This window comes from Poromitra crassiceps (genome assembly GCF_964638095.1).
Source record: "Poromitra crassiceps genome assembly, chromosome: 2".
In the NCBI taxonomy this organism is placed as follows: domain Eukaryota; kingdom Metazoa; phylum Chordata; class Actinopteri; order Beryciformes; family Melamphaidae; genus Poromitra; species Poromitra crassiceps.
This window is the reverse complement of record NC_139624.1, coordinates 47,678,548-47,692,078: the sequence shown is the minus strand read 5'-3', so window position 1 is coordinate 47,692,078 and position 13,531 is coordinate 47,678,548. Positions and strand designations below refer to the sequence as shown.

General features: G+C 45.1%; 1 protein-coding gene across 1 annotated transcript in view; it reads right to left on the bottom strand.

Annotated features, from left to right (window-relative positions):
• The window catches only part of LOC310799735 (histidine ammonia-lyase-like), a gene marked incomplete at both ends in the record, with an annotated part of 32,638 nt that overhangs the window by 7,510 nt on the left and 11,597 nt on the right, over positions 1-13,531 (bottom strand). The window contains 2 exons of the mRNA XM_083662332.1: positions 622-687; positions 8,140-8,220. Of these exons, the coding sequence (XP_083518458.1) occupies positions 622-687; positions 8,140-8,220 (147 nt within the window). The remainder of the gene's footprint in view (positions 1-621; positions 688-8,139; positions 8,221-13,531) is intronic.

Sequence of the window (13,531 nt, the reverse complement as noted above, 5' to 3'; positions counted from 1 at the left end):
GATCCAAAGAATCTACATTGAATTATGTCCTCTATCTTTTGATCACATGGCAAACATCTCGTTTCTAAAAGTAACTGTTACTCTGAGGATTTTAAATTGGACACTTTCTACTTTTACTTCAGTAGATTTTTTTACACCGACATGTTTAAAGTTTGTTACATAACATTGCTTATGTTTAAAGTTTAAACATAAGCAATGTTATGTAACAATACTTCTACTTGAGTAGGACAATCTTGTACTCTTTCAACTAGGCCTACTGACTGTTTCACTTTGTTCAAATGCTCTGGATAAAAAATGAAATTAGCTAAATGTAAACACAACATAAAGACCATAGGAGACCATGATGCTTTTTGATGCCCTGAACCTTTCACTTTTCTAAATTCTCTATTTTTTTTATTCACCAGCCACTTTTAATATTTCACCCACTCAGATTACGTTTGGTGTCCTGCCAAAGCCAAAATGTACATTTGGCCATTGACTTGCCAACACAAACACCATAGATAAAGCTGCCAGAAGGAGAGAGAGAGAGAGAGAGAGAGAGAGAGAGAGAGGGAGGGAGATTTCAAGGCAGATAAATGATAAATCAGTGGGCCTGTCACTATCAGTTTGGTGTGACCCTACCTTGGCTGGATACTCTCCGTGGAAATTCCCACCAGAAATGGTCTCACCAGTTTCAGCGAAAACCAGCTGGAGAGGAGTTGAGGATTCATTTGTCAGTGTGGCAGTGGAAGGTTTGTCCAACATTGCCTCCCTGTGGCTTAAGCTGTGTGATAACAACAGACACAAGACTACACCTACAGTCTAACTGCTTTGACAACAGACACAAGACTATAGCTACAGCCTACCTGCTTTGACAACAGACACAAGACTACAGCTACAACCTACCTGATTTGACAACAGACACAAGACTACAGCTACAGTCTAACTGCTTTGACAACAGACACAATACTACAGCTACAACCTACCTGCTTTGACAACAGATACAATTCAATTTCAATTTCAATTTATTTAAAGTGTAAAATCACCATCCGAGATGGTCTCGAAACACTTTACAGTTAAGGAAAACAACAACAATGGAAGAAAACATGATAGTACAGTGACCTATACATGATAATAAAAGTCACATCAAGAGAAGTAAATAATAAAATACAATACATTATCAAACAATATCATAAACTTGTGAGAACATATAAGTCTTGAGTTTGGCTTTGAAGATATTTATGGAGCCAGCCTCCCTAATTGATCGGGGGAGCTGGTTCCAGAGATATGGAGCACGATAGGAAAAAGCTCTACCTCCTGCCGATTTTGTATTAATTTTCGGGACAGTAAGATAGTTACCATCCTGTGAGCGGAGGGGGCGCGTGGGGGCATATGGGATGATTAGCTCAGCTAGGTATGGGGGTGCAAGCCCGTGAACAGCTTTATAGGCTAATAAAAGTACCTTAAAATCCGATCTGGTCTGAATGGGGAGCCAATGGAGACGGATTAGGACCGGAGTTATATGATCAAACTTCCGAGTTTTGGTTAGAATTCTGGCAGCTGCATTCTGTATAAGTTGCAGCCTTTTAGAGCTGTAAAGTGGCAAGCCAGAAAATAGGACATTACAATAATCCAATCTCGATGAAACAAAGGCATGTATCAGGGTTTCAGCATCTGAGAGACTTAGAAAGGAACGGATTTTTGATATATTACGAAGATGAAAAAAAGATGTTTTAGTAATAGCTGCAATATGAGGCTGAAATGATAAGTGAGAATCAAAGATCACTCCAAGGTTTTTCACAGTGGAGCTTTCGCGGACAATACATCCATTTATATTAACAACTACATTTAGGTCCTTGTGCTTAGTGGGTCTAATGACTAATAGCTCTGTTTTAGCATCATTTAACAGCAGAAAGTTTGAACACATCCAGTTTTTTATATCGGACAGGCATGCCTCTAAATTTAGAAGGTGGGAGAGATCATTCGGTTTTACTGGTACATATAGCTGACTATCGTCGGCGTAGCAGTGGAAATTTACACCATATTTTTGAATAATCGCACCAAGGGGAAGCATATAGATGAAAAAGAGAATAGGGCCAAGGACCGATCCCTGGGGTACACCAGACAAAACATGAGAAAAGTCAGACAGAGAGATACAAGACTACAGCTACAGTCTAACTGCTTTGACAACAGACACAAGACTACAGCTACAGTCTCCCTGCTTTGACAACAGACACAAGACTACAGCTACAGTCTAACTGCTTTGACAACAGACACAAGACTACAGCTACAGCCTACAGCCTACATTTTCAATTTTCTGTTCTCTTGTAAATTTTATTTCCATAATAAACCATTTACAGAGTTTCATTATCGGAAACTCTGTACATGGTTTAGCCCGGCATCTCTCGGCCTGTCTCGGAGGGGAGTCCCCGGATGGGGGTCCGTTGCTGTGGCCTGGGTGGGCCCGTCCCCCGCGTGGCCTGCTCTCAGACCTGTTCTCAGTCACTATGCTGGTGGCTGGGGGCTGGGGGAGCGGGTCGCGTGGGGGCTGGGTCCGCCCGGGCCGCAGCAATGGGCCCCTATAGCACAACGACCTCACAAGGTTCCTCCTCAGCCAAGTCACTGAGGCAATCCATGTGGCGATCCATGTGTGGATTGCCACCATATGGTGGAAAGGTTTTCTTGCGTTCACTGGGGGTGAGGGGACGCCGCTGTGTCCCGGCCTGGCCTTCTCTCCCACGCCTTATGTGGGCGGGGGCCGGGGCGGGGGGCATCGGTGCTCTTCATCACTGGTCGAGGGCTGCCGGTTGGTTTAGAACAGCTTAGGTAGGCGATAGATTAGCTACAGCCTAAGGCTGACCTGTTATAGTGTTCAGGCAAAGATCAGACTAGAGCAGAGTAGGATAGGCCAGACTAGGCTGTAGATTAGCTAGATACTATGTCCCAGTTAGCTCTGGTTAATGCTTAGAGTAGTCAGTTGTCTGATCTTCTCCCCCCCCCTCTCTTTCTCTTTCCCCCTTCCCCCGCTTCTTCCCTTCTTCCCCCTTCCTGTTCTCCCCTCTCCCACATTTCCCACTCCCCCCCCACCTCCTCTCTTTCCATGCTCTTTCCTCCCCCACATCCCACCGCCCCCCCCTCCCTTCTCCTGCTCTCTCCTCCTTCTCCCCCCCCTCTGCTCCTTCTCCTCTTCTCCCCTATTTTCCTGAATCCCTGCCACTTCCTGCTCTCCCCTCTCTCACATTCCCCCTGCTCTCCTTCCCCTGCACCCTCCCACCTCTCCTTCTCTGTTCTCTCCTCCTCTCTGTCCTCTCCCCTCTCTCACATTCCCCCTGCTCTCCTTCCCCTGCACCCTCCCACCTCTCCTTCTCTGTTCTCTCCTCCTCTCTGTCCTCTCCCCTCTCTTACATTCCCCCTGCTCTCCTTCCCCTGCACCCTCCCACCTCTCCTTCTCTGTTCTCTCCTCCTCTCTGTCCTCTCCCCTCTCTCACATTCCCCCTGCTCTCCTTCCCCTGCACCCTCCCACCTCTCCTCTGTTCTCTCCTCCTCCACATTTCCCATTTTCTCCCCACCCTCGCCCTAATCCGGGCCCGTATCCTACCCCCTCCCCTCCCCCAACCCTAGACCCTACCTCTACCCTGGCTCTCCCTCCCCTGCACCCTCCCATCTCTCCTTCTCTGTTCCCTCCTCCTCCACTTTTCCCATTTCCTCCCCACCTCCTCCCTCTCACATTCCCCCTGCTCTGCCTCCCCTGTACCCTCCCACCTCTCCTTCTCTGTTCTCTCCTCCTCTCTGTCCTCTCCCCTCTCTCACATTCCCCCTGCTCTCCTTCCCCTGCACCCTCCCACCTCTCCTTCTCTGTTCTCTCCTCCTCTCTGTCCTCTCCTCCCTCTCACATTCCCCCTGCTCTCCCTCCCCTGCACCCTCCCACCTCTCCTTCTCTGTTCTCTCCTCCTCCACATTTCCCATTTCTCCCCACCCTCGCCCTAATCCGGGCCCGTATCCTACTCCCTCCCCTCCCCCAACCCTAGACCCTACCTCTACCCTGGCTCTCCCTCCCCTGTACCCTCATCTCTCCTCCTCTGTTCTCTCCTCCTCCACATTTCCCATTTCTCCCCACCCTCGCCCTAATCCGGGCCCGTATACTACTCCCTCCCCTCCCCCAACCCTAGACCCTACCTCTACCCTGGCTCTCCCTCCCCTGCACCCTCATCTCTCCTCCTCTGTTCTCTCCTCCTCCACATTTCCTATTTTCTCCCCACCTCCCCCCTCTCCTCCCTCACATCCCCCCGCTCTCCCTCCCTCCTCCACTCTCCTGCTTTCTCCTCTTCCCGGTGTTCTTCCTCTTCCCCCCTTCCCCCACTACTCTAAAGCATAGTACACATTCTACTCCAAAGCATGGCACCCACTCTATCCCCTCTAATATTCCGCCACTATTTAAAGCATGGCACCCATGCTCTTAGTATTTCGCCACTATTCAAAGCATGGCACCCACTCTTCCCTAAAGCAAGGCACCCATAAGCTCTATATGTGAACATGTGCTTATTTGGCAAAAGGACTCACTACTAAAGGCTTGCAGCCAATTAAATTAGGCATAGTTTGGTTGCTAAGAAATTGACATATGTCCGTTTGCAAGATGTGCGTCTATATTTCTCATTCTCTCCCCACCTCCTCCCTCCCCCTGCTCTCTTCTCCCCCACATCCCCCCCCCTTCCCCTCTCCTGCTCTCTCCTCTTGCTCCTTCCCCACCTCCTATACCCTCCAACATCTCCCATTCCCTCCCCACCCCATCACTCTCTCACATTCCCCCTGCTCTTCCCCCTTCTCCTGCTCTCTCCTCTGCTCTCTCTTCATTTCTATATTTTCTATATTATCAATTGTTCAAATGTTATCTTTATTCTGTATATTCTTGTTACTGTTGTGTCAGCTAGAATCAGCTAGACATACTTTCTGTGAAGCCCTCTGAGACATGCTTGTGAATTAGGGCTATATAAATAAACTTGACTTGACTTGACTTGACTACCTGCTTTGACAACAGACACAAGACTACAGCTACAGCCTACCTGCTTTGACAACAGACACAAGACTACAGCTACAGCCTACCTGCTTTGACAACAGACACACGACTACAGCTACAGTCTCCCTGCTTTGACAACAGACACAAGACTACACCTACAGTCTAACTGCTTTGACAACAGACACAAGACTACAGCTACAGCCTACCTGCTTTGACAACAGACACAAGACTACAGCTACAACCTACCTGATTTGACAACAGACATAAGACTACAGCTACAGCCTACCTGATTTGACAACAGACACAAGACTACAGCTACAGTCTAACTGCTTTGACAACAGACACAAGACTACAGCTACAGCCTACCTGCTTTGACAACAGACACACGACTACAGCTACAGTCTCCCTGCTTTGACAACAGACACAAGACTACACCTACAGTCTAACTGCTTTGACAACAGACACAAGACTACAGCTACAGTCTAACTGCTTTGACAACAGACGCAAGACTACAGCTACAACCTACCTTTGACAACAGACACAAGACTACAGCCTACCTGATTTGACAACAGACACAAGACTACAGCTACAGTCTAACTGCTTTGACAACAGACACAAGACTACAGCTACAGTCTCCCTGCTTTGACAACAGACACAAGACTACAGCTACAGTCTAACTGCTTTGACAACAGACACAAGACTACAGCTACGGCCTACCTGCTTTGACAACAGACACGAGACTACAGCTACAGCCTACCTGCTTTGACAACAGACACAAGACTACAGCTACAGTCTCCCTGCTTTGACAACAGACACAAGACTACAGCTACATGCAGCCTCCCTGTTTTGACAACAGACACAAGACCAGCTACAGTCTAACTGCTTTGACAACTGACACAAGACTACAGCTACAGCTTCCTTGCTTTGACAACAGACACAAGACTACAGCTACAACTTACCTGCTTTGACAACAGACACAAGACTACAGCTACATGCAGCCTCCCTGTTTTGACAACAGACACAAGACTACAGCTACAACCTACCTGCTTTGACAACAGACACAAGACTACAGCTACAACCTACCTGCTTTGACAACAGACACAACACTACAGCTACAGCCTACCTGCTTTGACAACAGACACAAGACTAAAGCTACAGCTTCCCTGCTTTGACAACAGACACAAGACTACAGCTACAGCCTCCCTGCTTTGACAACAGACACAAGACTACAGCTACAACCTACCTGCTTTGACAACAGACACAAGACTACAGCTACAACCTACCTGCTTTGACAACAGACACAAGACTACAGCTACAGCTTCCTTGCTTTGACAACAGACACAAGACTACAGCTACAACCTACCTGCTTTGACAACAGACACAAGACTACAGCTACAACCTACCTGCTTTGACAACAGACACAAGACTACAGCTACAACCTACCTGCTTTGACAACAGACACAAGACTACAGCTACAGCTTCCCTGCTTTGACAACAGACACAAGACTACAGCTACAATCTACCTACTTTGACAACAGACACAAGACTACAGCTACAACCTACCTACTTTGACAACAGACACAAAACTACAGCTACAACCTACCTGCTTTGACAACAGACACAAGACTACAGCTACAGCTTCCCTGCTTTGACAACAGACACAAGACTACAGCTACAGCCTACCTGCTTTGACAACAGACACAAGACTACAGCTACGATTTGACAACAGACACAAGACTACAGCTACAACCTACCTGCTTTGACAACAGACACAAGACTACAGCTACAGTCTCCCTGCTTTGACAACAGACACAAGACTACAGCTACAGCCTACCTACTTTGACAACAGACTAGGGGTGTCACAATATATCGTCCCACGAAATTTCGCGATAGTAAAACGTCACGATATGTATCGTTGAGATGAAATCTCATATCGTGGAAAAAAAAAAAAAAAAAAAAAAACATTTTTTTTTTTTTTTCCCCAAAAGTAGACAAAGAAACGTCTTTGTTTGTTGAAGTTCAATGTGTGGAAAGTAGTTCAGTTGAACAAGTCTCTGAAGAGACACATGAGAAGTTATACAGGAGAGAAACCATTCAAGTGAGTTTCTGGCAAAACTGTTTACTTGACAGGAAAAACTGAAGATGCATAAAAAATAGACTAAGAAAAGTCTTGTTGTTTGAGTTTGAAGAAAAACTGAAGATGCATAATGAGAATTTATACTGCTGAGAAACCTTTTAGTTCAAAGTAAATCTAAGTGACGGTGTAACTCATTCTATTTCAAGATAAGCCTTATCTCCAATCTCATGTTTTTTCTAGTTGTTATTGTAATAACAATTTCCCACAACAGCATGTTTTGTATTTGTGCATTTCAAATAAAATACTACTTTTCCAGTCATATATTGTCATTATTCAAGTTAAAAAAAATATTGTTAAAATCGTATCGTATCGTATCGTTATCGTGAACCCAGTATCGTGATACGTATCGTATCGTGAACTGAGTGTATCGTGACACCCCTACAACAGACACAAGACTACAGCTACAGCCATCTGATTTGACAACAGACACAAGACTACAGCTACAGCCTACCTGCTTTGACAACTGACACAATACTAACAGCTACAGCTTCCCTGCTTTGACAACAGACACAAGACTACAGCTACAACCTACCTGCTTTGACAACAGACACAAGACTACAGCTACAGCGTCCCTGCTTTGACAACAGACACAAGACTACAGCTAAAACCTACCTGCTTTGACAACAGACACAAGACTACAGCTACAGCTTCCCTGCTTTGACAACAGACACAAGACTACAGCTACAACCTCCCTGCTTTGACAACAGACACAAGACTACAGCTACAGCTTCCCTGCTTTGACAACAGACACAAGACTACAGCTTCCCTGCTTTGACAACAGACACAAGACTACAGCTACAACCTACCTGCTTTGACAACAGACACAAGACTACAGCTACAGCTTCCCTGCTTTGACAACAGACACAAGACTACAGCTACAGCTTCCCTGCTTTGACAACAGACACAAGACTGCAGCTACAGCTTCCCTGCTTTGACAACAGACACAAGACTACAGCTACAGCCTCCCTGCTTTGGGGAACTTGAGGAAGCTGAAGGTAAAGCAGGATACTGGGTTGTCCGTGGCGCTGTTCAGCTCAGTGGTAATCAGCCTCTGGACAAAAGCCACAGTGTCGTTCACCACGCCATGAACCTGCAGAAGAAGAGACAGAGGCCGGTGAAAGTTGTCTGCCTCCATTGCTGGGTGAAAGCCTTGTTGTTATGTTGACATTTGTCAAGAACAAAAAACTGCTTTGTTTTCAGCGTGAAGGGCCATTTTCCAGTCTGTCCAGTGGGCTTTGGAAAGGTTTTCGTCACCATCCAGATCAGACAGAAGAGATAGGAGGTGTGTAACCATGTCCCCGCAATGTGCTGTGTAATCATGTCCCCGCAATGTGCTGTGTGTAATCATGTCCCCGCAATGTGCTGTGTAATCATGTCCCCGCAATGTGCTGTGTGTAATCATGTCCCCGCAATGTGCTGTGTGTAATCATGTCCCCGCAATGTGCTGTGTAATCATGTCCCCACAATGTGCTGTGTAATCATGTCCCCGCAATGTGCTGTGTAATCATGTCCCCGCAATGTGCTGTGTAATCATGTCCCCGCAATGTGCTGTGTAATCATGTCCCCGCAATGTGCTGTGTAATCATGTCCCCGCAATGTGCTGGTGTAATCATGTCCCCGCAATGTGCTGGTGTAATCATGTCCCCGCAATGTGCTGGCTTTGCATCTATGTCACTAATCCTTCCTGCAGCTACAGTAGGCTTCTTACCAATGAAGGCAAAAACAAACAAACTCAGAGGCCATTTACACCTGGCATTAACATGCGTTTTCTGCCATCAGATTGCAATCAGATTGTATTTTATCACTTCAGCCTGATTCCATTTACACCTGGCACTAACATGCGTTTTGGGTGAACAGATTGCAATCCGATTGCTCTCCAGCTCGAACGTCATCACGCGCGCGCCCCCTGAACGTGTGCATGCAGGAAATAGGGGTTATTTTGTTAAGCTCAAATGCACAGTGAACGTCCCCTTCACCTGGACAAAACGATGGCCGATCACGCAGCACTGCATCTATTTCTTTATAAAAAGGACACGTTGCTCTGCCCCTGCCACTTTTCTTGTTCTTGTCCTTGGCCTGTCTGTAAGCCAGTTTCAGGTGTTTAATTTTTCGCTGACGGTAGCTGTGTTTCCATTACCCTCAGAAATGCGCAAAATCTAAATATCGCAATAAAAATCAGGTAATGGAAACACGTAAATTTCCTCCCAAAATATCGCAAAAAGCTTTTGCGCTCTCATGAGGTAGTTTTTCAGACGTGTCGATATAGCAGTTTATCGCAAAAGTGTAATGGAAACACATTTTCCGCATTTGCACGTCATGTGACCCATCTTCTTGTTAGCAGAGTGGGTTAATGCAGCAGTTCTCGCGTGCACTCCCAGAGTAGCAGCAAGACGGAGGAAATAAATATACACGAGGAACAGTTTCTCTGTGGTTCTTCTCCCATGGAGCTGTTTATTGACAATGACACTGGGTCCGAGACACACACACATACATACGTTTTCCGTGCATGTCATTGGCTGTAACCACCTGTGTTGCGTTCAGGTAACATCCTAAATTACAATGTTATACAATTGAGAGCATAATTTCTCTTTTATATCAACACTTCTCCTTTGGAAAAGGAGCGGAAAATGAAAGGAAAATGAGGGAGAAAGGGTTCGATAAGCCGTGGCAAAACCTCCGCAGCAAAACTTTGAAGCCACGCTACCTAGCAGAAAGACGAGTGTTGGGCAAAAGCGGAGCGGGGGGGAGATAGAGAATTTTTAGCCGGTCCACGGTGACAGGCTGCCTGTGTGTGTGCGCATTTGGCACAGCGGCGAGATGAGGGCACACACCGGTGCGGTGCTGCCGGGGAATTGCGTTCAGGTGTGCGCGCCGTCACCGACTTCCGAAGATTATGTATTTCCGTATGGTAGTTGCTGAATGCGTTTTGAGAGGACGCATTGCATTTACACTTGTGTTAAATGTTGTCATAATGCGTCCCTGACCACCTCCGGAGGTGGTTTGGCCGATCAGATTGCAATCCTTCTTCAATGCGTTGTGGGGGTGTTTACACCTGTACTTTCAAGTGATAAAATACAATCTGATTGCAATCTGATCACCAAAAACGCATGTTAATGCCAGGTGTAAATGGCCTCAAAGAAACATGGACTAAAACTGTTGTTACTGAGACTTTCACTTGATAATGTGGATATTATCAAGGGACTACAGATGCAAATGAGCTTTTAGCTATTTCTGGTGCAATATATTTATTGTGTACTGTCCCGGCTCAAATAAACAATAAAGATATTGTCTGGTTTTAAACTGCGGTTACTGAGACTTTACACTTGACAATGTGGATATTGTCTGGTTTTAAACTGTTGTTACTGAGACTTTCACTTGACAATGTGGATATTGTCTGGTTTTAAACTTGTTACGGAGACTTTCACTTGACAATCTGCATATTGTCTGGTTTTAAACTATTGTTACTGAGACTTTCACTTGACAATGTGGATATTGTCTGGTTTTAAACTATTGTTACTGAGACTTTCACTTGACAATGTGGATATTGTCTGGTTTTAAACTATTGTTACTGAGACTTTCATTTGACAATGTGGATATTGTCTGGTTTTAAACTATTGTTACTGAGACTTTCACTTGACAATCTGGATATTGTCTGGTTTTAAACTGCTGTTACTGAGCCTTTCACTTGACAATCTGGATATTGTCTGGTTTTAAACTGCGGTTACTGAGCCTTTCACTTGACAATGTGGATATTGTCTGGTTTTAAACTGCGGTTACTGAGCCTTTCACTTGACAATGTGGATATTGTCTGGTTTTAAACTGCGGTTACTGAGCCTTTCACTTGACAATGTGGATATTGTCTGGTTTTAAACTGCGGTTACTGAGCCTTTCACTTGACAATGTGGATATTGTCTGCTTTTAAACTGCGGTTACTGAGCCTTTCACTTGACAATGTGGATATTGTCTGGTTTTAAACTGCGGTTACTGAGCCTTTCACTTGACAATGTGGATATTGTCTGGTTTTAAACTGCGGTTACTGAGCCTTTCACTTGACAATGTGGATATTGTCTGGTTTTAAACTGCGGTTACTGAGCCTTTCACTTGACAATGTGGATATTGTCTGGTTTTAAACTGCGGTTACTGAGCCTTTCACTTGACAATGTGGATATTGTCTGGTTTTAAACTATTGTTACTGAGACTTTCACTTGACAATCTGGATATTGTCTGGTTTTAAACTGCTGTTACTGAGCCTTTCACTTGACAATGTGGATATTGTCTGGTTTTAAACTGCGGTTACTGAGCCTTTCACTTGACAATGTGGATATTGTCTGGTTTTAAACTGCGGTTACTGAGCCTTTCACTTGACAATGTGGATATTGTCTGGTTTTAAACTGCGGTTACTGAGCCTTTCACTTGACAATGTGGATATTGTCTGGTTTTAAACTGCGGTTACTGAGCCTTTCACTTGACAATGTGGATATTGTCTGGTTTTAAACTGTGGTTACTGAGCCTTTCACTTGACAATGTGGATATTGTCTGGTTTTAAACTGCGGTTACTGAGCCTTTCACTTGACAATGTGGATATTGTCTGGTTTTAAACTGCGGTTACTGAGCCTTTCACTTGACAATGTGGATATTGTCTGGTTTTAAACTGCGGTTACTGAGCCTTTCACTTGACAATGTGGATATTGTCTGGTTTTAAACTGCGGTTACTGAGCCTTTCACTTGACAATGTGGATATTGTCTGGTTTTAAACTGCGGTTACTGAGCCTTTCCCTTGACAATGTGGATATTGTCTGGTTTTAAACTGCGGTTACTGAGCCTTTCACTTGACAATGTGGATATTGTCTGGTTTTAAACTGCGGTTACTGAGCCTTTCACTTGACAATGTGGATATTGTCTGGTTTTAAACTGCGGTTACTGAGCCTTTCACTTGACAATGTGGATATTGTCTGGTTTTAAACTGCGGTTACTGAGCCTTTCACTTGACAATGTGGATATTGTCTGGTTTTAAACTGCTGTTACTGAATCTTTCACTTGACAATGTGGATATTGTCTGGTTTTAAACTGCTGTTACTGAGCCTTTCACTTGACAATGTGGATATTGTCTGGTTTTAATCTGCTGTTACTGAGCCTTTCACTTGACAATGTGGATATTGTCTGGTTTTAAACTGCTGTTACTGAGCCTTTCACTTGACAATGTGGATATTGTCTGGTTTTAAACTGCGGTTACTGAGCCTTTCACTTGACAATGTGGATATTGTCTGGTTTTAAACTGCGGTTACTGAGCCTTTCACTTAGGGCTGGACTGCAATGTAATTCTACCGGTGCAATGGCCGGTGGGCCGCTGGCTAGTGGGCCGGTCAGGTTGGTGAAAAAGTATGTATTATGTATTTGATTGGGCCGGTAGCGGCCCATTCAGGCGTCAATAATGAATGATTCTGGAGTGAGACCGGCCCATAACCAATCAACGTTGGTCCACGTGGGTCTGGGCCGGCCGTCAGCGGCCCATTCAGGCGTCAATCATGAATGACTCTGGTCTCTGGAGTGAGACGGCCCTCTAACCAATCAACGTTGGTCCACGTACAATTGGGCCACCCCATTGCAACTGTCTGTCACTTCAATCACAGTGTTTGAAAAGTGGCGCTGCATCATGGCACCACCGTCCACCTAAACGGATTAAAATCACTGACTTCACATTGACGTCGTCGTCTGCGTCTCACTCGTTTGAGGTAAGTGTGGCAGCTATTTGAATTTGACCAAGCGATAGGATTCTGGCTTGTAGCCTTGACGCGGTACACGCCAAACTCTATTAGAAAATGTGGCAATTTAACACACTGCCTTCCTTGATATCGACAATCGCACCTACCTGGTAGAAAACTACCTAAAGGCCTTCACAAATTCGTAGAGCCTGCTGGTAAATTCGGCGTACATATGATCAACCAAGCACTACTTAATTTCAACAAAATGACAACTTTTAGGATTGGTGCACACTGCTAGGTAATCGATGAGTGAGCTAGCTAACGTAACGTTATTCATGGTGGTAGCCAGGTGGGTTAAACGGCAACAACGACGTTATGATTTTCACCTTTTTATAACGTTTAGATTAATATCTAAACTGTGCTTATTAGAGTAACTTATAAACAATATTTCATTTCCAATGACTTGCTTGCTTGCTCCATCAAACACAGGCATGGAATGAGTTTTATAAGAGCTTTATAAGTAAATCCCCAACCCATGCGAGCGCGAGCTCGAAAAATTGGGCCGATTCGAAATTGTGGGCCTGTCTGAGCCACATGGCAGGTAGCTTTTTTGGTCCCAGTCCAGCCCTGCTTTCACTTGACAATGTGGATATTGTCTGGTTTTAAACTGCGGTTACTGAGCCTTTCACTTGACAATGT